This window comes from Macrotis lagotis, chromosome 8 (genome assembly GCF_037893015.1).
Source record: "Macrotis lagotis isolate mMagLag1 chromosome 8, bilby.v1.9.chrom.fasta, whole genome shotgun sequence".
Lineage (NCBI taxonomy): Eukaryota > Metazoa > Chordata > Mammalia > Peramelemorphia > Peramelidae > Macrotis > Macrotis lagotis.
This window is the reverse complement of record NC_133665.1, coordinates 68,101,257-68,124,141: the sequence shown is the minus strand read 5'-3', so window position 1 is coordinate 68,124,141 and position 22,885 is coordinate 68,101,257. Positions and strand designations below refer to the sequence as shown.

The following is a 22,885-nucleotide window of genomic DNA, read 5'->3' as shown; positions in this document are numbered from 1 at the left end:
TGTCAATCTTCACCACCAATTATAAGGCAACATATATGAAGAGTAGTTGGAAAAACAGAGATTTATCACCATTCTTGGCCAAGTAAAATAGTTTACATCAGCTAGAAGTTGTAATAACTAATCATTCATGCATGCACATGACAGTCAGTTAACAATTTTAAGGTATTAATTAAACTGCAGGGAATTATAATTATAAAATTAATTATAAACATCAGGGAAACATATATAATATAAATAATTATAATAATTTGGTTTATTATCAAGTTTTAATGGTTTCATTAACTAGTTTTAGTGGCTGAAAAGATGTAGAAACTAAGATTTTACTTCATTCAAGGAATGCCAAGAAAAATAAAGATAATATGTTTAAAGACAAACTTATCACAGTAACTCTTCCCATGTAGTATCACAAGTAGATTAAGAAGAAAAACTCAAATATATCTTGCTCTCAGGAAGCACATTTAGCACAAAAATACAGTGTTAAAGTAATGAAGTGGTTCTAATCCATATTACTTTGCTACAATTAAAAATGGGGTTTTTTGGCAGAAATGATATTTGATAAAATAGAGTTCAAACCAGAAAACATTAAGAGACAGGCAAGGGTATTACATAATGGTGAAAGGAAAATGAGTAATGTACATATGTGTAACAAATTATACTTTGTATGTACAAAATTAATAAAAGATAAAGAAATAGGAGAAATTAACAAAAATGTAATAATAATAATAATAATATTAGGAAGCTTTGATATTTCATTATCATGTTATTATAAATTAAATTGAAAATATTAACAATGAAGGAATCACAGGTCTAATTTGCTAATTTAGTAAAATAGAATTTAAAACATTTGGAGAGAACTAAATGGAAGTGGGTAATAAACACAAAAATCGATGTCAGTTACAGAGAAGTCTTACATGAATTTTTTTTTGAGAGAAAATTGTATTTTATTTTACATTTTACATTTTATTCACGAACCTTGCAAGGTACGGGTACCTCACCTGAGGCACCCCTACATAAATTTTTAAAAGACAGAAAGTATACAGGCTATATTGTCAAACCATAATGTCAAACCAGAATTAGAATGACAAAACTTTTAAAACCAAATAAAAACTGAAAAACAATCTATTAAACCAGGTTTAGCTTAAAGATGAAATAATGAAAATGATACCTGAATATTTAAAAATTTGACAACAGTAATACATTTCAAAATCTTATTTAATTTTCCTTCTGTGCCTGAATATTTACTTTATAATCCTATTTTAGAGACTGTCTCAGTTCTAAATGTACCATTATTTTGTTAGACTTACTGATTTCTTCCTTGAAGATTCTAATTTCTGTTCCTATTTTGATGTCTAATTCTTTTATTATTCATCTGAAATATTCTTATATTCTTGGAACTACCTAGTTGTCTTTTATGGGGATTCATAAAATTTACTATGGTATTTTCACCTTCCTTCACCCAATTCCTTCCCTGCCAAGTATTTGTTTATTGTGATAGCTCTTTGTTTAGAGCCAGTGGAATGGTGGCTAGAGAACTGGCCAGGAAGATCCAATTTCAAATCTGACATACTCATGCTGACACTTGCAAGCTATTTAACCTTTCAATGCTCTAAGTAATTCTTTAAAATTATAGAAGAGACTGACATATATTGGTTGAAGGAGTTTTCTTATCCAAGTATTCTAACACCAATAAAATCATAGGTTCTGTCCTTTTGTCATATTTGGTCTGTTCCTCTGAGACTGACCTTGGTGACATGTACTTCAATCCCTGATAGGGGGGAGACTGAAGGTTGTGGATCTTAAGCTTCAGAATTTTAATGTGCAGGAATGTTTAAACTTATTGTGAAGAAGCTGTAAAACTGGTAATATAACTTTTGGGACACATTCTAAATATGAGTTATAATTATTATATTGTACATATTGGTGCTATTAGTATTTGAACAAAATTGTGCTAGAAAACAAGAATTGGGTTTGAAAATACTTTTAGAAGTTCCTAGAATATTAGGATTTAGTGCATTAAGAAATTTTAAAGGTCATCTAACTGAACTCTTTTCCTCCCGCTGTTTATTTAAAATTCAATTTTATGTTATTTTGAGTTCTAGAAGTTTTTCTTTTTTCCTAACCCCTCCCATGTAAGGCAAGTGAATACAAAATCCATTACAAATATGAACTCATGTGTAAATGAATAAACTAAAGATTAGAGAGGTCACATAGATGGTAAGAGGAAGTAACCAGGACTTTTTTCAAATGAGTGAGTTAAGTAGAAAAAGTGAAGTAGTCTCAGCTTCTTAATTTGTGTTTCGATTGTGGATTTCACTCCTATTTTCTCTTTATCCTTTTTTTTATAGGAAGAAAGATTGCAACGATTGAGACCTGCCTCATCTTCATATTGTAAACGAGTGTTCAGGCCCCATTTACAGAAATTGAGCACCACAACGAAGGAGAAACCTTTTGAGAAACTTAGCAAAAATTTAAGGTCTCGTTCTCCATCACCACATATGATCCGGCGCCTTTGCCAGGAGGAGCGGCCAGTGCAGGTGAACTCTGGAGCTCGTGTAAAACCCCAATCAGGAACCAAACCTCCATTTGTAGTTCGACATGTAAGGCTTAATACCAGTCTTCACAAACCTTTGGAATAGGGTGGAATGGGGTGGGAAAGAGGGAAGCTTGTTGTTTAAAAAAAAAAAAGGAACAAAGGAAGAACAGGGGAATTAATTAGAAAGAGACCTGAAGTTGTGGCCATGTCTTTATGCAAACAAATGTATGTTTGGTATTATGGAGGTAAAATCATTGAAATTTTCCCTTTTATCCTAGGGTATCATGTAATAGGCCCACATGACTTCCATTGAGTTCTTTAGAATGGGGACAGTTAAGGTCTTTGACTTTTTTCAATTGAAAGTCACAAAGGTACTTACAGTCTGCCCTGGAAGAGGAAGTCCCCATCTCTACAAAGTCTCATCTTGTAAGCAAAATGGGTTTATTTCTAAGTCCTCTTTGCTGCTAAGGAGCAGGCATATAGCTTTTAATGCTGAGAGGGACTGAGTGTTTTTACAGATCAGAAAACCCAGATGGGCAAAGTGATTTGTCAGAGGTCACAGAATCTTTATGTTCTGCTCTTTGCACCCTTTTCAGAAAATAATACGGCCAATTCTGTAAAGCATTCAATGTTCTTCAACCATATTTTTCAATTTGATTAAATAACCATTTATTGAGCACAAGCTATATGTAAGGCAAGAGGTTACATGAGGTCATGGACAAAGAGCCAGCCTTGAAGTTAGGAAGACCTGGGTTCAGTTCAAAGCTCTAATAATTCCTGATTGTGGGACTCCCATGCAAGTCCCTTGACCTCAGTACTCTAAAATTGCAAGTTTTAAATGGGTTGCTTAGTAAAAGGATGAAACCTGGTTAAAAAAAATGAATTCCCCACACCAATGAAATCAATAGTCAAAACCAATCAATGTAAACGATTGCTAGGTTTTCAGGATTCAAAGAGGAAGGGAAAAAATGATATAATTCTTACCCTTAAGGAACTGAAATTCTTTGTTTTTAAGGTTTTATTGTAAAAGTGCAGTAAATTCTCATTGTTTTAAATTGCAGTAAATTATCATTATTACCCTACACAGAACACTTACTTTCTTAACAAATAAAAATAAGTGAAACCAAGTGACATGACTATAGGTTCTCACACCTGCTTTATCTACTTTCTTTCCACCCTCCCCACCATACTCTCCCCGACTTCCACCTCTTTAGAGGAGGGACATCTCTTTAATTATCTATCACATCACAGAGTTTATGTTCTACAAATCATTTTTAGAATCTTAAATATACCCGACTGGTATATAGAAATAGCTGGGAGTTCTCATTCTATGGACCATGAATGAATAACAACAAAAAAAGAAGAATCCCAGAGGCAGGAAACTACTATACAATGATTATGACCCTGAAGCCCTGCAAATTCCTGAAGTACCTTGTGAATCCATCAAGGCAATATTACATTACATTAAATATAATTTCATCACTAAGTGTAGCTGTTATTTCTTTAGTTAAGTAATAATGACCAAATTTTTAACATCACTAAATCTCAGTTTTTAATCTGTAAAATGGATGATAATAGGTTATAAAATAATAACTGACATTTATATGGTGCTTTTCAGATTTTAAGGCATGTTACATACATGACCTCATTGTTGCTTTTTTGTTGTTTGGTCATTTTCAGTGGTGTTTAATTCATTTGAAGTAACTGTTAGCAAGTATTAACATGCTGTTTTATAGATTTAGGCCTTGTCCATGGTCAAACGGATACCAAGTATCAGAGGTGCACATCTCTTTGTTTCATGACTTGCTTGACATTAAAAAGCATTGCATTGCTTTTCAGAAGAAATCTATTCTGATTTTGATATACACATAAGTGGCTCCTTGGAGCTTTTTTGCTCTATTGAGTCAAATCTTTTTTTTTTTTTAAACTGCATTCAACAAAGAATTAACACAATGGAATTTTATATTATTTTGTGTTTTTCAATTCATTGTATGATTATAAAGGTGTGGCTACTAAAAATTTATTTTACAAAAGTCTACCTGTTTGCCTCTTGTATTTTTTCCAATATTTCTATACATGTGTATAGATAGATTCCTATAAAAATGTATACAGTAGAGAAAGTACCCATAGGAACCAGCAGTAATTAATGTCCTCTTGATTGTTTTTTCAGAGTATTAGTGTGATCTCTGATTTCTTTTAAATTTCGTGTATGTATTCTTCAAGATTATTTTGTAAAAATAATCTCTCAGTGCTTTCAAAGTTGGCTAACCTACAGTTGATTTCTGTACTAGTATCCAATCATTTCCTAATCTGTTGATACTGAGTTATTTGCATTTCTTTAGCTATTGTTCTGCATCATGCCTAGTATCTTTCAACTTGATTCTGGAAGAAAGTATTAATGATTTTTATCTTTATTTACTGTAGACTATACAAGCCTTTTCTGCTTTTATTTCCTCTAAAACTGAGATAGATATTCCAAAATATTTTTATGCATTCTTCCCTAAGTACTCCGTTTTGAAGTTACTAGTTTTCTAGGTTATATGTTGATTTGTTTTGTAGTATTTTGTCAAATTCTATATTTATTCACTTTATATTTATGCAATCTATTTTTAATATATAGATATATACTTTTCTATCTTCATTAGAATGTAAATTCTTTGAGAGCAGGGATTTTTAGCTTCAGTGTTTGGTACATAGTAGGTGCTTATGATTACATGTAGATTGATAATTTATTCATATAATTTCCCTTCCTCTTCATTCTTGGCAACATATGTTAAATTAGATCAATTAATCAATTCATAAACAAGAAATGCTTGCTATGAGCCGGGCAATGTGCTGGGCACTGGAGTTATAATTTTCTTCATAATGATCTTTTTATTTATGCTTATCATGAACATTGTAAGAGAAGATGACCAAGTAGGATAACTCAATAAATTCCAGTGGCACCCTGTTGTCTCTAGGATCAAACACAAAATTTTTCGTTTCATGTTCAAAGCCCTTCATAACTTTGTTCTATCCTATTTTGCTAGTTTGCTTATACCTTACACCTCCCCATGTACTCTTCAATCCAATACTGGTCCCTCTGTTGCTCCACAAACAGAACACTCCATCTCTTGGATATAGGCATTTTCTCTGATTGTTTCCCTGTACCTGAAATGGTCTCCTTTCTCATTTCTACCTAATGCCTTCCTTGTCTTCCTTTATCTTGTGCAGGAAGTCTTTCCCAACCCCTCTCAATCCCAGTGCTATCTCTCTCTTAATTATTTTCTACTTTACCTATACATTGCTTGTTTGAACATATTTATTTGCCACTTCTTTCCCCTATTAGATTATAAATTCTTTGAAGTCAGGGAATATCTTTTGTTTCTTTTTGTATCCTCATTGCTTAGCAAAGAGCTTGGCACATAATAGACCTTTTTTTTTTCTGTTTTTGAAAGGCAATGGGGTTAAGTGAGTTACCCAAGGTAATAAGTGTTTGAGGACTGGATTTGAATTCAGGTTCTCTTGACGCCAGGGCCAGTGCTCTATCTACTGAGTCACTTACTTCCCCCACATAATAGACACACTCTCTCTCTCTCTCTCTCTCTCTCTCTCTCTCTCTCTCTCTCTCTTTTAGTTTTTGTAAGGCAAATGGGGTTAAGTGGCTTGCCCAAGACCACACAGCTAGGTAATTATTAATTGTCTGAGACCGGATTTGAACCCACATACTCCTGACTCCAGGGCCGGTGCTTTATCCACTGCACCACCTAGCTGCCCCACATAATAGACTCTTGATAAATATTTATTGACTACTCGATTGATTGATTGAAACATAACTAGCTTTTTTTATTGCCTTTGAGTCCTTGAAAAAGATTAACTCTTTTGTTTGCTTCTCTAAGGAGAATTTAAGTCATCCTTATATTTATCTGCAACTTCTTTTCGTCTTTTTTCTGTTATCATAATATCAATTACTGTAGTCTAATTCTTCTAACTGAATGTCAGATTTTTTAATTAAACAAACTTCTTATTTATTCTATAGTTAAGTTATATATAGATATCTAAAAACTGTGTGATTCTTATTACCTCATTATCCCCTTTCTGCCACATCATCATCAAGATTGCAAAAAAATAGAAAGTAGCATTATGGGACAAGATCTATCTTGTACTTTGATTTGTTTCATGGGCTGCCATGACTATCATTTAATGTCCAACCTACTGGTAGTGAACCTTTCTTACTTAGATAGTTTGAGCTTTGGACAACAGACTCAAACTTTAACAAATAATATGCTTGAAGCTTTTCTAGCATGGATTAACCTTTCATAATTTATACTCCTCTGGCATAGCTTTTGTTAATCCAGGGTTATCTCCATTCTATGACAATTCATCATGATGGAACTATATTATTTATCTTTCAATATGTTAAAAATATCTAAACTGCTTTGCAATCATCTCCTCTTTAACTTACAGGAGTCAGTGTTGAAAGAAAGGCAATAAAGAAAACAGACAAAAAGGTTAAACAAGTTCTGGTGGTATAAAAGGTTGGTTCTACCCAGTTGCTCATATGCTGTGGTAACACTGGATTGAGAGATAGGAAGGGTTTAGGATTTAGCTTTGTGTGGAGGGTAAGGTTCTGTATGAAGAGAACATGGGTTTAAAAAGGATTCAATTTGGTTTCCTGAATGGAGATTAAGATTTGGCCTCCTTTGGCAGGAAAAAAACAATTCTTATACTGGTATTGAAAATCACCTATGTATCCCTACCCTTTTTTATAACTTTTCCACTATCCCTTGAAGGATGCTGTAGATCTTTCCTAGGAATTTAAGAAAGTTGTTACTGTGAAGATGTCATTTGAAGTACAAGGAAAAATTGCCTGGGAAATTGCTTCCTGAGTCTCCAAAATGTATCTTTCACTTGATTTGTTTCTTTTTTTGGTATCATTCAGTTGAATAAGGGAAAAAGAAGAAGCCTTAGTTTTTAAGTTGGGAGAAAAGAGAAATGTATGTCAGGTTTATCTTTGAAGAACAAGATTTTATAGCCTGTTCTCTGCTATTGGAATCATGTCAAATTTTCATGGAAAACTAAATTTTCTTTTATGTCACTCGTTTACTTTTAGGTAGACAGTTCAAAGCCATTTGGTGAACAAATTCCTTTAAAACGACAGACTCAAAAGTCCAGGAAAAAAATCTACTCGACAGGCTTTGATTTTCCACTGAAGAAAGGTACTTCAGTTCCTTCTCTTTTCCTCCTTTAATTGGTCTAATGGAATTCATACTTCATACCGTTATGTGGGCTTTCATACTGTAGAAGATGTGGGCCCATATTACTTTATAAATTTTAGATTCAGTTATCACCCAGGGGAGCTTTATGGAGTTCATGGGTAAAAGATTCCCCTGGATAAATGACAAATAATGATTCTTAGTTTTTTAATGTGTATGTATATATCCATATAAGATAAGTATGTCTACATAAATTGTCTAAATAGACTTTGTAGAAGTCATCAATAGATTTGATCTGAGGTCTGGATTGTCAGTCTGCCCCCTACATTCTATTGGTGTAGGAGGAAAATACAAGAAATTCAGAATAAAAAGCCACTTTCCTGGTTGCTCTCAATTGGAAAGGGTTAGCTCAAGTTTGCACCTATAGTCTTAGCTCTTCACCAAATTCTAGTTACACAAAAACCATCACAAATGGTGAATAGCAAGTAAATTTATTTATTCAAACATATAGCAAACAGAAATTGGAGGAATTATGCAAATATGCCAGAAAACATGCAGAATATATGAAATTTTTAGATGGGAACAGGATGAGATCTGAGAGGATCACCCATGAGAAAAACCCCAATTTCACTTGAGGAAATTCCCAAAGGTTTCTATGGAAACAACCTGGAAATCATGTTTATAGATTCTAGTTTGCTTCTTCCTCTGAATGTATCTGGAGATGATATGTAAGAAAGTCTGCAACAATTCACATTTCTTCTCAAAGAAGGAATGAATATCTCCCATTTGGATATTTATAATATCATTGATCTACTATATTTGGTCAAACATTTAATGAATTAACCCCTTAAAAACTCCTAGATTTATTGAATTTTGAGTTGCTGAGGCATTTCCCCCATCCCTAGTCTACAAACTGCATGTTCTCTAAAAGGGCTGCACCTCCCTCATTCAAGTTGGGTGGGAGTCATGTAATATTCCTTTAGCACTTTAAATTATACAAAGACTGCTACTTTCTACTTATGTAATACACTTTGACTTTTTGAACCTCAATTTCCTTCTATATAAAAATATATTGTTGTATTAGATGATCTCTAATGTCCCTTATTGATCCAATAATTAAATAGCTTGATTAGGTACAATATTGTTTTTCCCAGTTCAGAAATAAAGAAATATGGGGATTAAATGACTCTCCCCTTTACTCATACAATACCTTTTAGAAGCAAGATTTAAGCTCATATTTTCTGATTCCAAGACTGGAGAGCTTCAGTGAAATCAACTGCAACCAGATCCTTTTGAGAGCTTTCCAGCTAGGAAAGGAACATAGCAAAGGCATTCTGTCATTTGTAATTGCATTTATATCCTATCTGGGCCAAAGAATAAAAATGTGTTTTCCACTGATGTGAACTCTTTGATAAAGCACTGGCTTTTTAAATCTAAAAAAATCAGATGGTAATCTTCTGAATGTAAACAGGTGACTAGTGGGGAGAAGGAAAATTGGACTGTTTCTCTCTCAAATTCTATATGAGTAGAAAGGGAAGATTAATCTTAGTATTAAAATTATATTAAGGTTGTTTGGCAGGGTATATTTCTCTTGTAATTTAAACTAAAAGATTTATTTCATTGAATTGAACAATCTTAACAATTTGAAAGAGAATGTATAAAATGTTGGACCTGGAATGAACTGTCTAATCGACATTCTTCTCTTATAGACAAGGAAAACAGACCTAGAGAGGAGTTGATTCACTCAAAATTTCACAGTTAATAATACATTCAGGGCTTGATTTCAGGTCTCTGACCCTAAGTATTCATTGTTTTTCCCATTAAGCCACAGTTGCCCATCTTTTGTAGGTATATTTTCTTTCTTCTGAAAAGTGAACAATCACTGACATGCTATCACTGACAATCAGCTGTCTCCAATTACCATTCTTCCCAGATAAAAGGAAACTTCAATAAATTTACAGAATTTTTTGAATCTCAATGACCAAGCAAGATAAATTCCAAAGAGATTTGAACAGAAAATGATTAATCCTCCTGAACATTTAATTGAACTCTCTTAATTGAAGTTTACCAACTTGTCTCTAAAAGTCACTTAGTTCTCAATGTTCCTGGGAAATTTTAGTTTGCAAGATTACAGGGAAGGAAATATGGAGATGAAACCTCATAAAGCACTGGTAGAATAATTTATCTCTAAAAACCTTTTTTTTGTTAAGTTATTTAACATATGCAGAGTCAAAGAGAAATTGAGTCATGTAAAGACCATAGAAGTTTATGACATTGAGCTATAATTAGGTCCCCAATTTCAATTTTCAAATCCATCTCTGACAGTTGCTACCCATGTAACCTTGGACATTTAGCCTCTCTGGACACCACACTTTGTTCCTCTTTAAAATGAGGGATTTGGACTCCCTCTGGACCTCTAGATCTGTGATCCTGTGTATTGATTTGTCTCATGATGGAGTTATCTCACATAAGTATGAATTATACTATTGCTGTTACTCCTGAGTCAGAACTGCCTAAGACTCTGGAAGATTTGAGTTCAAATTTGGCTACTGTTATACCCTGACAGTTTGACTCTGGGCAAGTCACTTAACTTCTCACTACTCTGGGAAACTCCGTAAGACTGTATATTGAAGACCAATTGCTAATCTTCTTTGATAGAGGAAGTTCCCTTACCAGAAGTTCCCTATACCAATGAAATCATAAGCTTGAACAACCCTCCTCTCCATTCTTCTTCCCTTTTCTCTGGAAGTCTAACTAATATAAAGCAGATGTACACAAAAGACCTGGAAATCATCTCAAGCAAGCTCTTGATTTCCTTTCCAAATAGAGAGATATGAAACATAAGCAATACTGATTTAGGGTTCAAACCAGTTTGAAATATATATGGTTATTGGTTATGAGTTGTTGCTGGCTTCAGTACACTCCTGTTTAGAGCCCTCACTTCCTTAGTCTGAAGAGACTAGGAAACAATGTGTTTTCAAATCTCTAGCTTTGTGACCCTGGCCTGATCATTTAACCTCTCAGACAACTCCCTGGGACCCATCTAAAGTATCAAATATGAGTTGAAATTTGTGTTCATAAAGGGAGTTCTTGCATTGGCTGTTTCAAAAATCAATGAAATTGAAAATCTGAATTTGAAGATTTTCTTTCTGTCTTTGATCCTAATAAAAACAATATATTATCATAGGTATATAAGATACAACATCTATGAATATCTTTCTAAGATGTGCAGTTAGAATTCATCAACAGGGTTCTGAGAAAGTCAGTCAACAATCTTTTATTAAATATTTATTATGCACAGGAACTGTGCAAATAAGGAAAAGAGGTAAATTTCAGTGTATTCAAAATGCCCACAAGTCTTCATAAGTAATTTCTCCCCTTGACTGAACTAAATTGGATGGTTCCTTTTTAAGGGATTTTACTTTCATTTTAGCCACAGTAGTTTGTCTTAAGGAAATAGTCACTGCTAGTATCAAGAGACCTGAAAGTCCATCATTTAACCATTTGTGTCTTCAGGAAGATTTCACCTACAGTCAGGACTAAAGGTGGTAGTAAGCTCTGAAAATAACTAAAATCACAAGTGAGCAATAAAGTGTGGTAATTGATTACATTGAATATTTTTTTCTGCTCTTTAATTTAAAAACTTAGCATATTCAAGAGTATTTGGAAATGATAAGTCTTTGAAATTTCTGTTCCTCTTTTTTTTCCAGCTTCTTCTCTTGACAGTATTATAGCTGACACAAAGGTAATTTTTAAAAAAAGTTTTGTAGATACCTTTTTATTTTTATATCACACTGATTTCAAAATATCAGAATATTACTTACCTCCACTCTCCTTTCCCATTCCTAGTAAACTTACAAATATGAAAAAAATTCAGAAAAACCACCACACTGATCACATATGATAGCATATGCAACACTTTGCACCCATCAAAATGGGTCTAAAATTACCCATTTTCAACTTTAATCTTTCAGCAGTTACATTTCTCTAGTCAATAGTTGAAGGATCTCTCTCTCAGTATTTCTGTAGCTTCGCACTATATGCTCACCTGTCCCAGAAGGAGAGGAGGGTTCTTGTCTGAGACATTTATTCCATTGCCCTCCTGGGACCTTCTCCCTTTCTCCTTGGCCACCTACAACACCTGTTGTCTCATCCTCTTCTCCCACCCCTCTTCCAAATGCACACTGATGTCTGTGATGCCACTTGAGGTTGACTCATTGATTGGTGAATCTTTGTCTAGAACCTATGTGTTGTTTAAAGATCTAGGCGTACTGTTCATTCTCCTCTCCCCTCCTGGCTTTCCTCTAGCTCTGGCCATCTAGGGATGATAACCTGAACTCATTCCTCAATAATTAAAAGAAATTGTTCCATTTTAGTTCCAAACCATTTCCCTCCTTCCCTCTCAACTCCATATTAGAGAAGGCCAACTTTTGATTCACATACAGAATTATATAATTCTATACATCAATTCTTTTCTATTTTTCCTCACTTTATCCTTCTCTATTTTCTGAATGTTGCCCCCTAATCCACACACCCTTCTAAGAATCTCTTCCTTGTTCTATCCCTTGTTCTCCTATTTCTCTGTAAGATTTTTTTTTTTAGGTTTTTTGCAAGGCAAATGGGATTAAGTGGCTTGCTCAAGGCCACACAGCTAGATAATTATTAAGTGTCTGAGAATGGATTTGAACTCAGGTACTCCTGATTCCAGGGCCCATGCTCTATCCACTGCACCACCTAGCTGCCCCTCTGTAAGACTTATGCCCTACTAAATGTATATTACATTCCAATGAGAATGTGGTTCCCATACTACCTGCTCTCCACACTATCCTCTCCTTCACTTTAACATTTCTTCCATTCACACTTTTTTGTATGAGATAATATGCTACATTTTACTTCTTCCTAACTAATTTTATTTTTTGGGTTCATCCCATTATAATAAACCAACCCCAATACTCTCATGATGCTAACATTCTTTTTGTTGTTGTTGTTTTTTTATTAAAGATATTATTTGAGTTTTACAATTTTCTCCCAATATTGCTTCCCTCCCCCCACCTCCACCCCACAGATAGCACTCTGTCAGTCTTTACTTTGTTTTCATGTTGTACCTTGATCCAAATTGGGTGTGATGAGAAAGAAATCATATCCTTAAAGAGAACAGAATTCTCAGAGGTAACTAGATCAGACAATAAGATAGCTGTTTTTTTTTTCCAAATTAAAGGGAATAGTCCTTGTACTTTGTTCAAACCCCACAGCTCCTTATCTGGATACAGATGGTACTCTCCTTTGCAGACAGGCCAAAATCGTTCCCAATTGTTGCACTGATGGAATGAGCAAGTCCTTCAAGGTTGAACATCACTCCCATGTTGCTGTTAGGGTATACAGTGTTTTTCTGGTTCTGCTCATCTCACTTAGCATCAGTTCATGCAAATCCCTCCAGGTTTCCCTGAAATCCCATCCCTCCTAATTTCTAATAGAACAATAGTGTTCCATGACATACATATACCACAGTTTGCTAAGACATTCCCCAATTGAAGGACATTTACTGGATTTCCAATTCTTTGCCACCACAAACAGGGCTGCTATAAATATTTTTGTACAAGTAATGTTTTTACCCTTTTTCCTCATCTCTTCAGGGTATAGACCCAGTAGTGGTATTGCTGGGTCAAAGGGTATGCACATTTTTGTTGCCCTTTGGGCATAGTTCCAAATAGCTCTCCAGAAGGGTTAGATGAGTTCACAGCTCCACCAACAGTGTAATAGTGTCCCAGATTTCCCACATCCCTTCCAACAATGATCATTATCCTTCCTGGTCATACTGGCCAGTCTGAGAGGTGTGAGGTAGTACCTCAGAGAAGCTTTGATTTCCATTTTTCTAATAATTAATGATTTAGAGCATTTTTTCATATGGCTATGGAATGCTTTGATCTCTTCATCTGTAAATTGCCTTTGCATATCCTTTGACCATTTGTCAATTGGGGAATGGCTTTTTGTTTTAAAAATATGACTCAGTTCTCTATATATTTTAGAAATTAGTCCTTTGTCAGAATCATTAATTGTAAAGATTGTTTCCCAATTTACTACTTTTCTTTTGATCTTGATTACATTGGTTTTATCTGTGCAAAAGCTTTTTAATTTAATGTAATCGAAATCATCTGATTGGTTTTAGTGATGTTCTCCAACTCTTCCTTAGTCATAAACTGTTCTCCTTTCCATAGATCTAACAGGTAGACTAGTCCTTGATCTTCTAAATTGCTTATAGTATTGTTTTTTATGTCTATGTCATGTAACCATTTGGATCTTATCTTGGTAAAGGATGGTGAGGTATTGGTCTAATCTAAATTTCTTCCATACTAACTTTCAATTATTCCAGCAGTTTTTATCAAAGAGGGAGTTTTAATCCCAGTGGCCGGACTCTTTGGGTTTATCAAACAGCAGATTACTATACTCCTCTCCTGCTTTTACACCTAGTCTATTCCACTGGTCCACCACTCTATTTCTTAGCCAATACCAAACAGTTTTGATGACTGATGCTAGGCCACCTTTGTTTGCATTTTTTTTCATTAAGCTCCTGGCAATTCTTGACTTTTTATTTCTCCATATGAATTTACTTACAATTTTTTTCTAACTCATTAAAGTAATTTTTTGGAATTTTGATTGGTATGGCAATAGACAGGTAGTTTAGTTTTAGTAGAATTGTCATTTTTATTATATTAGCTCTCCCTATCCATGAGCAGATGATATTTGCCCAGTTATTTAAATCTGATTTAATTTGTGTGAGAAGTGTTTTATAATTGTTTTCAAAAAGATTCTGAGTCTGTCTTGGCAAATAGACTCCCAAATATTTTACACTGTCTGAGGTTACTTTGAATGGGATTTCTCTTTCTACCTCTTCCTGCTGTTTCTTGCTAGACATATATAGAAAAGTTGAGGACTTATGGGGTTTTATTTTATAACTTGCAACTTTGCTAAAATTGCTAATTGTTTCCAGTAGTTTTTTAGATGATTTCTTGGGATTCCCTAGGTAGACCATCATGTCATCTGCAAAGAGTGAGAGTTTTGTCTCTTCCTTCTCAATTCTAATTCCTTCAATTTCTTTTTCTTCTCTAATTGCTGATGCTAACATTTCTAATACAATATTGAATAGTAGTGGTGATAATGGGCGCCCTTGTTTGACCCCTGATCTTATTGGGAATGCCTCTAGCCTCTCCCCATTGAATATAATGCTTGTTGATGATTTCAGATGGATACTGCTAATTATTTTAAGGAACAGTCCATTTATTCCTACACTCTCTAGTGTTTTTAATACGAATGGATGCTGTATTTTGTCAAAAGCTTTTTCAGCATCTATTGATATGATCATATGATTTCTGATAGGTTTGTTATTGATATAATTGAGTATACTAACAGTTTTCCTAACATTGAACCAACCCTGCATTCCTGGAATAAATCCTACTTGATCATAATGTATTATCCTAGTGATGACTTGTTGTAGTCATTTTGCTAAGCTTTTATTTAGGATTTTTGCATCTATATTCATCAGGGAGATAGGTCTATAATTTTCTTTCTCTGTTTGAACTCTTCCTGGTTTAGGTAACAGTACCATATTGGTTTCATAGAAAGAGTTAGGCAGAGTTCTATCTTTCCCTATTTTTTCAAAGAGTTTATATAGGATTGTAACCAATTGGTCCTTAAATGTTTGGTAGAATTCACTTGTGAATCCATCAGGCCCTGGAGATTTTTTTTAGGGAGTTAATAATGTCTTGTTGAATTTCTTTTTCTTAGATAGGGTTGTTTAGGTATTTAATCTCTTCTTCATTTAACCTGGGCAACTTATATTTTTGTACATATTCATCCATTTCACTTAGATTATCAAATTTATTGGCATAGAGTTGGGCAAAATAATTTCAAATTATTACTTTAATTTCCTCCTCACTGGTGGTGAGTTCACCTTTTTCATTTATAATACTAGCAATTTGGTTTTCTTCTTTCTTTTTTTAATCAAATTGACCAGAGGTTTATCAATTTTATTGGTTTTTTCATAATACCAACTTTTGGTTTTATTTATTAATTCAATAGTTTTTTTGCTTTTGATTTTATTAATTTCTCCTTTAATTTTTAAAATTTCTAATTTGGTATTTGATTGGGGATTTTTGATTTGTTCTTTCTCTAATTTTTTTAGTTGCATGTTTAGTTCATTGATTTCCTCTTTCTCCAATTTATTCATGTAAGCATTTAGAGCTATAATATATCCCCTGAGAGTTGCTTTGAATGAATCCCATAGGTTTTGGTATGTTGTTTCATTATTATCATTATCTAGGATATAATGGTTAATTCTTTCTATAATTTGTTTTTTGGCCCACTCATTTTTTAAAATGAGGTTATTCAGTTTCCAATTTGCTCTGGGTATATAACTCCTGAGAGTTATTAGAGTCTTTCTCCCAAGTGGGGTTAAAAGCCAGTTACATCCCATTAGATAGCAGTCTATCTATATCTACTGGCCCAGTATTGCATATGACTTTTATTGCATTGTGATCTGAGAAAGATGTATTCACTATTTCTGCCTTTCTGCAGTTGATCTTTAGGTTTTTATGTACTAGGGTACATGGTCAATTTTTGTAGAAGTTCCATGTACTGCAGAGAAAAAGGTATATTCCTTTCTATCCCCATTCAGTTTCCTCCATAAGTCTATCATATCTAATTCTTCTAACAATCTATTTACTCCCCCTAATTTCTTTCTTGTTTGTTTTATGATTTGATTTATCTAGATCTGATAGTGGGAGGTTGAGGTCTCCTACTAGTAGAATTTTGCTGTCTATGTCTTCCTGTAATTCTTTCAGCTTCTCCTCTAAGAATTTGGGTGCTGTCCCACTGGGTGCATATACATTCAATATTGAAATGACTTTATTGTCTATGGTACCTTTTAGGAGGATAAAGTTTCCTTCGTTATCTCTTTTAACGCTATCTATTTTTGCTGCTGCTTTGTCTGAGATAAGGATTGCTACCCTTGCTTTTTTTACTTCAGCTGAAGCAAAATATATTTTGCTCCAACCTTTTACCTTTACTCTATATGTATATCTCTGCTTCAAATGAGTTTCTTGTAAGCAGCATATTGTAGGATTCTGGTTTTTAATCCACTCTGCTATTTGCTTATGTTTTATGGGAGAGTTCATCCCATTCACATTCAAGGTTATGATTACTAATTCTTTATTGCCCTCTGTGCTATCTTTCCTCTGTTTGTATTTTTCCCCCTTCCCCCCCTTATCCATATTCCCCAGCATTTTGTTTTTGAATACCACCCCCTTCAGATGTTTGTCCTCCTATATCACACCCTCCCCTTTCTTTCCCCTTTCCCATTTTCCCTTTTCCCTTCCCTTCCTTTTGTTATTTCCCCTTATTTCCCCCACTCCCCTTCCCTTTCTCTGTCCCCCCTCCCCTTTTCCCCTTTTAATACTTGAAAGGTTAGATGTTTTATAAGTTAACTGAGTATGTGTAGGTTGACTTTAAGCCAAGTCTGATGAGAAGATGATTCAGGTGTTTCTCCTCTGCTCCCTTCTTCCCCTCTGTTACCATAGGTTTTTTGTACCTCTTAGTGTAATGAGATTCATCCCATTCAATCCCCTCCCTCCTCCCGTCTCTTTCCTGTCCCCCCTTTTTGGGAGGTAGTGTATTTTTTTACATCATTTTATGTAGGTCATAGAAAATTCTGAGTGTCCGTCCCTTCTAGTTCAGTATATTCTATTGGATAGAGTCAAAATTCCTGAGAGTTATTAGAGTCTTTCTCCCAAGTGGGGTTAAAGCCAGTTACATCCCATTAGATAGCAGTCTCATGGATAGGTCATGGATGTCCATCATTTCTGGCTAGGTGTATTCTCTCTGTTAGAGTTACATTTCTCAGGATTTATGAGAGTCTCTTCCCCCCCCTCCCCATGCTGGAATATAGCCAGTTTCAATTTACTGGATTGCATTTTTTTCCTTTTACCGCCCCCCCCCCTTTTTTTACCTTTTCATGTGTCTCTTGATCCTCCTGTTTGATATCCAAATTTTCTTTTTAGCTCTGGTCTTTTCATCAGAAATTTTTGGAACTCTTCCATTTCATTAAATGTCCATCTTTTTCCCTGGAAGAGAAGGCTCAGCTTTGCAGGAAAGTAGATTCTTGGCTGCATTCCAAGCTCCCGTGCTCTTCGAAATATCTTGTTCCAGGCCCTTCGATCCCTTAAAGTTGATGCAACCAGGTCCTGCTTAATCCTTACTGTGGTTCCTTGATATTTAAATTGTTTCTTTCTGGCTGCTTGCAGGATTTTCTCTTTTATCTGATAGTTCTGCAGTTTGGCCACAACATTCCTTGCTGTTTTCATTTTAGGATCTTTTTCTGGTGGGGATTGATGTACTCTTTCAATAACTACTTTGCCCTCCGATTCCATGATATCAGGGCAGTTTTCCATCACTAGATCCTGTAATATTAAGTCCAGGCTTTTTTTTCTCTTCAATGTTTTCAGGAAGTCCTATAATTTTCAGGTTGCCTCTCCTCGATCTATTCTCGAGGTCAGTAGTTTTGTTGATGAGGTATTTTACATTTGCTTCTATTTTTTTCTATTTTTTGATTTTGTTTAACTGACTCTTGCTGTCTCATAGTCATTAGTTTCTGTAGACTCTGTTCTTTTTTTGGGGGAGGAGTTTTCTTCATTAACCTTTTGCAACTCCTTTTCCAATTGGTCAATTCTACTTTTGAAAGAGCTTTCCATTGGACCAATTGAGGTTTTGAGAGAATTAATTTCTTTTTGCATTTGCTCATTTGAGGATCTGAGAAATTTATTCTCCTTTTGTGTTTGTCCAATTGTACTTTCTAAGTTTTTTTTTTTCTTGTTGCAAGGTATTAATTGTCTCTCCCAAATTTTTAAGCTCCTTCCTTATTTCTTCAAGGAAGTCTTTCTGTGCTGGAGACCATATTGTATTCTCCTCAGAGGTTCCAGGTCTCTCTGAGTTGGGGTCTTTCCCTTCCAGGAATTTTTCTATGGATCCACCTTTCCGCTGACCCTTCTTCATTATGCTAAGACTTTGTCGTTGGGGGGGGAGCTGGTTCACCTGGGCTTGGGATCGCTAAAGGCTTTACTGATTGCAGTTTCTCTGGCTGGCCGGTAGGTGGTGCTGGTTGCCCTCTCTGGAGTGTCTGTGACCTTGGTTGGGAGGCCTTCTCCCTTTGCCCAAAGGGAGGAGTTGGAACTATTGAATTCTTTTGCCTTAGATCAATGGTGGGCTTTACCCTGGCCTGAGGTCATTCCTCAGCTGGGCTGGTTCTTCTGCTCACTCACCTGGGCCTGAGGCAGAATTAGTTTGCATTTGTTTGGGAGGAGGCCTCTGTGAAATGGGGGTGTGGACTCAGAGTTTCTCAGACCTGAGGAGCCCAAGGATGGTGTCTGCAGCTATCCTGCACCAGACCTCTCCCCGCAGCCCCTTCCCCAAGCTCCAGGGGGACAGCACCAACACCAGCGCCTCTGCTTCCCCGTGGACCCAAGCCCCCTTCGTGCAGCCCCACGGCTGATCCAGCAGGTCTGGCTCTTGGGTCCTCAGAGTCCTAGTTCCCATGCAGCTGTTAATCTGGCTGATCCCGGGCTGATCTTCCCTCGGAGCCCAGACTCACCTGCTGGTACTCAGCCAAGGCTGCTGCGGGAGACAAATCCTGAGGTAAATTTTCCTCTCCTGGCTTTTCTTTCTGGGTTTCCTGGTTCGAAATTCTTTTAAGAGGTTTGTTTCATGTGATAGATGGGGAAGAGATCAGGGGACTTTAGAAATGTGCCTGTCTTCTCTCCGCCATCTTGGCCGGAATTCCGATGCTAACATTCTTGAGAGTTATAAATATTATTTTCCCACACAAGAAGTAAGCAGTTTAACTTTATTGAATCTCATATAGTGATTAGTCTTTCACATTTACCTTTTTATGTTTGTCCAAATTCTTGTAAGTCAGATTTTTTTTTTGTTCAGTTCTGGTCTTTTTTCCTCAAGAAATCTGAAAGTCCTTTAGTTCATTAAATAATTATTTTTTCCTTTGCTGAGTAGGTTATTCTTGGATGCAATACCAGCTGCTTTGCTCTTTGGAATATCATATTCCACAACCCCTACCCCCCTTTTAAACACTATTGTCATTCTTTGTTTTCAATTGCATGCAAAGTTAATTTTCAACATCCATCCTTTTGTGCAAGCTTTTGAATTCTATATTTTTCTACCACCCTCCTTTCCCTCTCTTTATGATAGGGAACAATCTGATAGAGGTTGTATCCACATTCAGCATGTTGTAAAAAAAAAGAATTAGGTGGGAAAAAGATCATGAGAGAGAACACTTTAAAACACTTTAACAACACTTTAAAACACTTTTAAAAAGTGAACATTGGATGCTTTGCATTGCATTAAGACTCCATATTTTTTTTCTTTGGATGTGGATATCATTTTCCATAACAAGCCACTCACGATTATCCTTGATCACTGAACTGCTGAGAAGAGCTACTTCCATGCTAGTTGATCATCTCACACTGTTGATGTTAATGTGTACAGTGTTCTCACTTCACTCAGCATCAATGCAAGTGCTTTCAGACTTTTCCCTAATTCATCCATTCATTGTTTCTTATAGAAACATAAGCTGTGAAAATTGTTTACCAGCTTTTTTTTTTGCATCCCTTCTAATCTTGGCTGCATTGGTTTTACTTGTGCAAAACCTTTTTCTTTCCCTCCATTCTATCTTCCCCATTCGTACTTTTCTTTCTCCTTTCCCCTTATTCCTCTTCACCAGTGTTTTACTTTTGATTATTGTCTGCCTCACACTGTTCTATCCTCTGTTCTCTCCTACTTCCCTGTAGGGTAAGCTAAATTTCTAAACCAAATTGGAAATGTACATCATTCCTTCTTTGAAGGGAATCTGCTCAGAATAAGATTTACTCATTGTTTACAGTGTTTATACTTTCCTTCTAGTATAATAGGTCCTTTGTGCCTCTTCATGAGGTGCTAATTACTCTCTAATGCCTCCACCTTCTTTACCTAATATAAATAATCCCTTTTCAAGTCTTAATTGTTTTATACCTATCTTGTACTCACAACCTCTACTCATTTCAGCTGTCCTGATGGAAATACAGTTCTCAAGAGTCATAAATTATCATCTTATCATTATCAGTTTAGTCTCACACCCTCTGTCCAAGCACTCTCCTTCCAGTTATCCCAATGGAAATAGCCACAGGCAGTCTGTCTAATTATGTTCCTTTCAATTGGCCTAGGAAAAATAAAATTTTCAAGAGTTATGGGTATTGTCTTTCCATTTAGTTTTATTGACTAATATTTTTCCTTGTGTTATTACCATACTTTTTTCTTTCTGTTTACCTTTTTTACATATCTATTGAGTCTTGTATTTGAAGATTGCAATTTCTGTTTAGTTTTAGTCATTTTTATCAGTAAGTTTGAAAATGCTCTATTTTTAAAAAAATAATTTAATTTTTAATTAACAACAGTTTCCTTTTTTGTATTATTATTAAATTAATAATAATTTCATTTCTTTTTTTTCTACTTTCCCCTCTATTTTGTTTTATTTTGTTTTTATAAGGCAACAGGGTTAAGTAACTTGCCCAAGGTCACATACTAGGTAATTATTAAGGGTCTGAGGTCACATTTGAACTTGGGTCATCCTGACTCCAGGACTGTTGCTTTATCTACTGCACCATCTAGCTGCCCCCTCTCTATTTTTTTTGAAAGTCCATCTTTTTCCCTGAAAGAATATGCTGTATTTTGCAGGGTAGTTAATTCCATGCTGTAATCCAAGTTCTTCTGCCCTCCAGAATGTCATATTCTAGGTCTTCCAATCTTTTAATGTTGAAGCTTTATAAGTCCTGTGGCTCCCTTGTATTTAAATTGCTTCTTTTTTGACAGCTTGCAGTTTTCCTCCTTTTGCTGAGAATTATGAAATTTGGCTAAATTCCTTGGAGTTTTTATTGGGATTTTTTTCAGGGATGGGGGGAGATAGATATTCTTTCAAGGACTATTTTGTTTATTGTTCTAGGTGATCAGGACAGTTTTTCCATGGCAATTTCCTGCAAAATATGGTCCAGGTTCTTTTTCTGATCTTGACTTTTAGGTAGATTGTAAATTATCTCTCCTAGATTTGTTTTCCTGATCAGTTGTTTTTTCTAAAACATACTTTATATTTTCTTCTGTTTTTTTTTTCAGCCTCTTGGTTTTGTTTAGTGGAATCTTGATACCTCATGGAGCCATTAGTTTCCATTTGTACAATTCTAATGGGGAGAGGTATTTTCCTCAGTTAGTTTTTGTGTTTCCTTTTCCAGTTGGTTAATTTTCCTCTTAAGATGGGTTGTTTTCCTTTTCCAGTTGGCCATTTTTACTTTTAAATGAGTTGATTTTCCCTTCTATTTGGCCAATTTTACTTTTAAAGGTATTGTTTTCTTTGGTCAATTTTTCATAATTCTTCTTCATGACTCATTTCTTTTCTCCATTTTCTTCTTTCTTCTTTAGTTTTTAAAATCCTTTTTGAGTTCGTCTAAGATGTCTTTTTGTATTTGAGACCAATTTAAAAACCCTTTGAAGTTTCATATGTAGGCATTTTGTCACTGCTTTCCTTTTCTTACATGGCATTATTATTCAGAATAGTAGCTGTCTATGGTTATCACTTTTTTTTTGATTTTTTTGCTCATTTTGATAGTGGCCCAGCGAGTTAAGTTCCAAGTTTTTGGTGCTGGGGGGTTGGGGGCTGGGGACTGATCCCTGGCTTACTGATTGCCTATGATATTGCCTGTGCTTCACTTGCTAGCTGTTTGTTAACTTTTAGGGCAACTCAGGCCAGTCCTGCCTGTTGCACCAGCATTCCAGAGGCTTAGACTTTGTCTTCTGAGCTGGGTTGGGACTATCACTGCTGGTCTTCTGGGACTGGACCTGAGCTGCACTGTTACTAAGAATCTCCTGTTAGCTTTTCAACTCTCCTGCCTATGCTGGGCTCTACACCTTTTTTAATTATGTGAGACAGATTTTACTGAAATATGTCCATGACATCTTGGTTGAGAATTTTTTTTGTGGGTTCTGTAGCTTTAGTATCCATATAGAGGCTTCATTTAAAATTTCCCTTTTTTAAATTATTAATTAATTTGTTTACACATTTCTAAAAGTCTTG

The 22,885-nt window shown here is 35.2% G+C and overlaps 1 protein-coding gene across 6 annotated transcripts in view; it reads left to right on the top strand.

The window, feature by feature from the left end:
* SPATA6L (spermatogenesis associated 6 like) overlaps positions 1-22,885 on the top strand; it is a 102,385-nt gene that overhangs the window by 58,854 nt on the left and 20,646 nt on the right. For 5 of the 6 annotated variants that reach the window (XM_074197461.1, XM_074197460.1, XM_074197465.1 and 2 more), the window contains 3 exons: positions 2,346-2,597; positions 7,626-7,731; positions 11,439-11,473. In XM_074197461.1, the coding sequence (XP_074053562.1) occupies positions 2,346-2,597; positions 7,626-7,731; positions 11,439-11,473 (393 nt within the window). The remainder of the gene's footprint in view (positions 1-2,345; positions 2,598-7,625; positions 7,732-11,438; positions 11,474-22,885) is intronic. The other variant, XM_074197462.1, reaches the window with a different exon arrangement.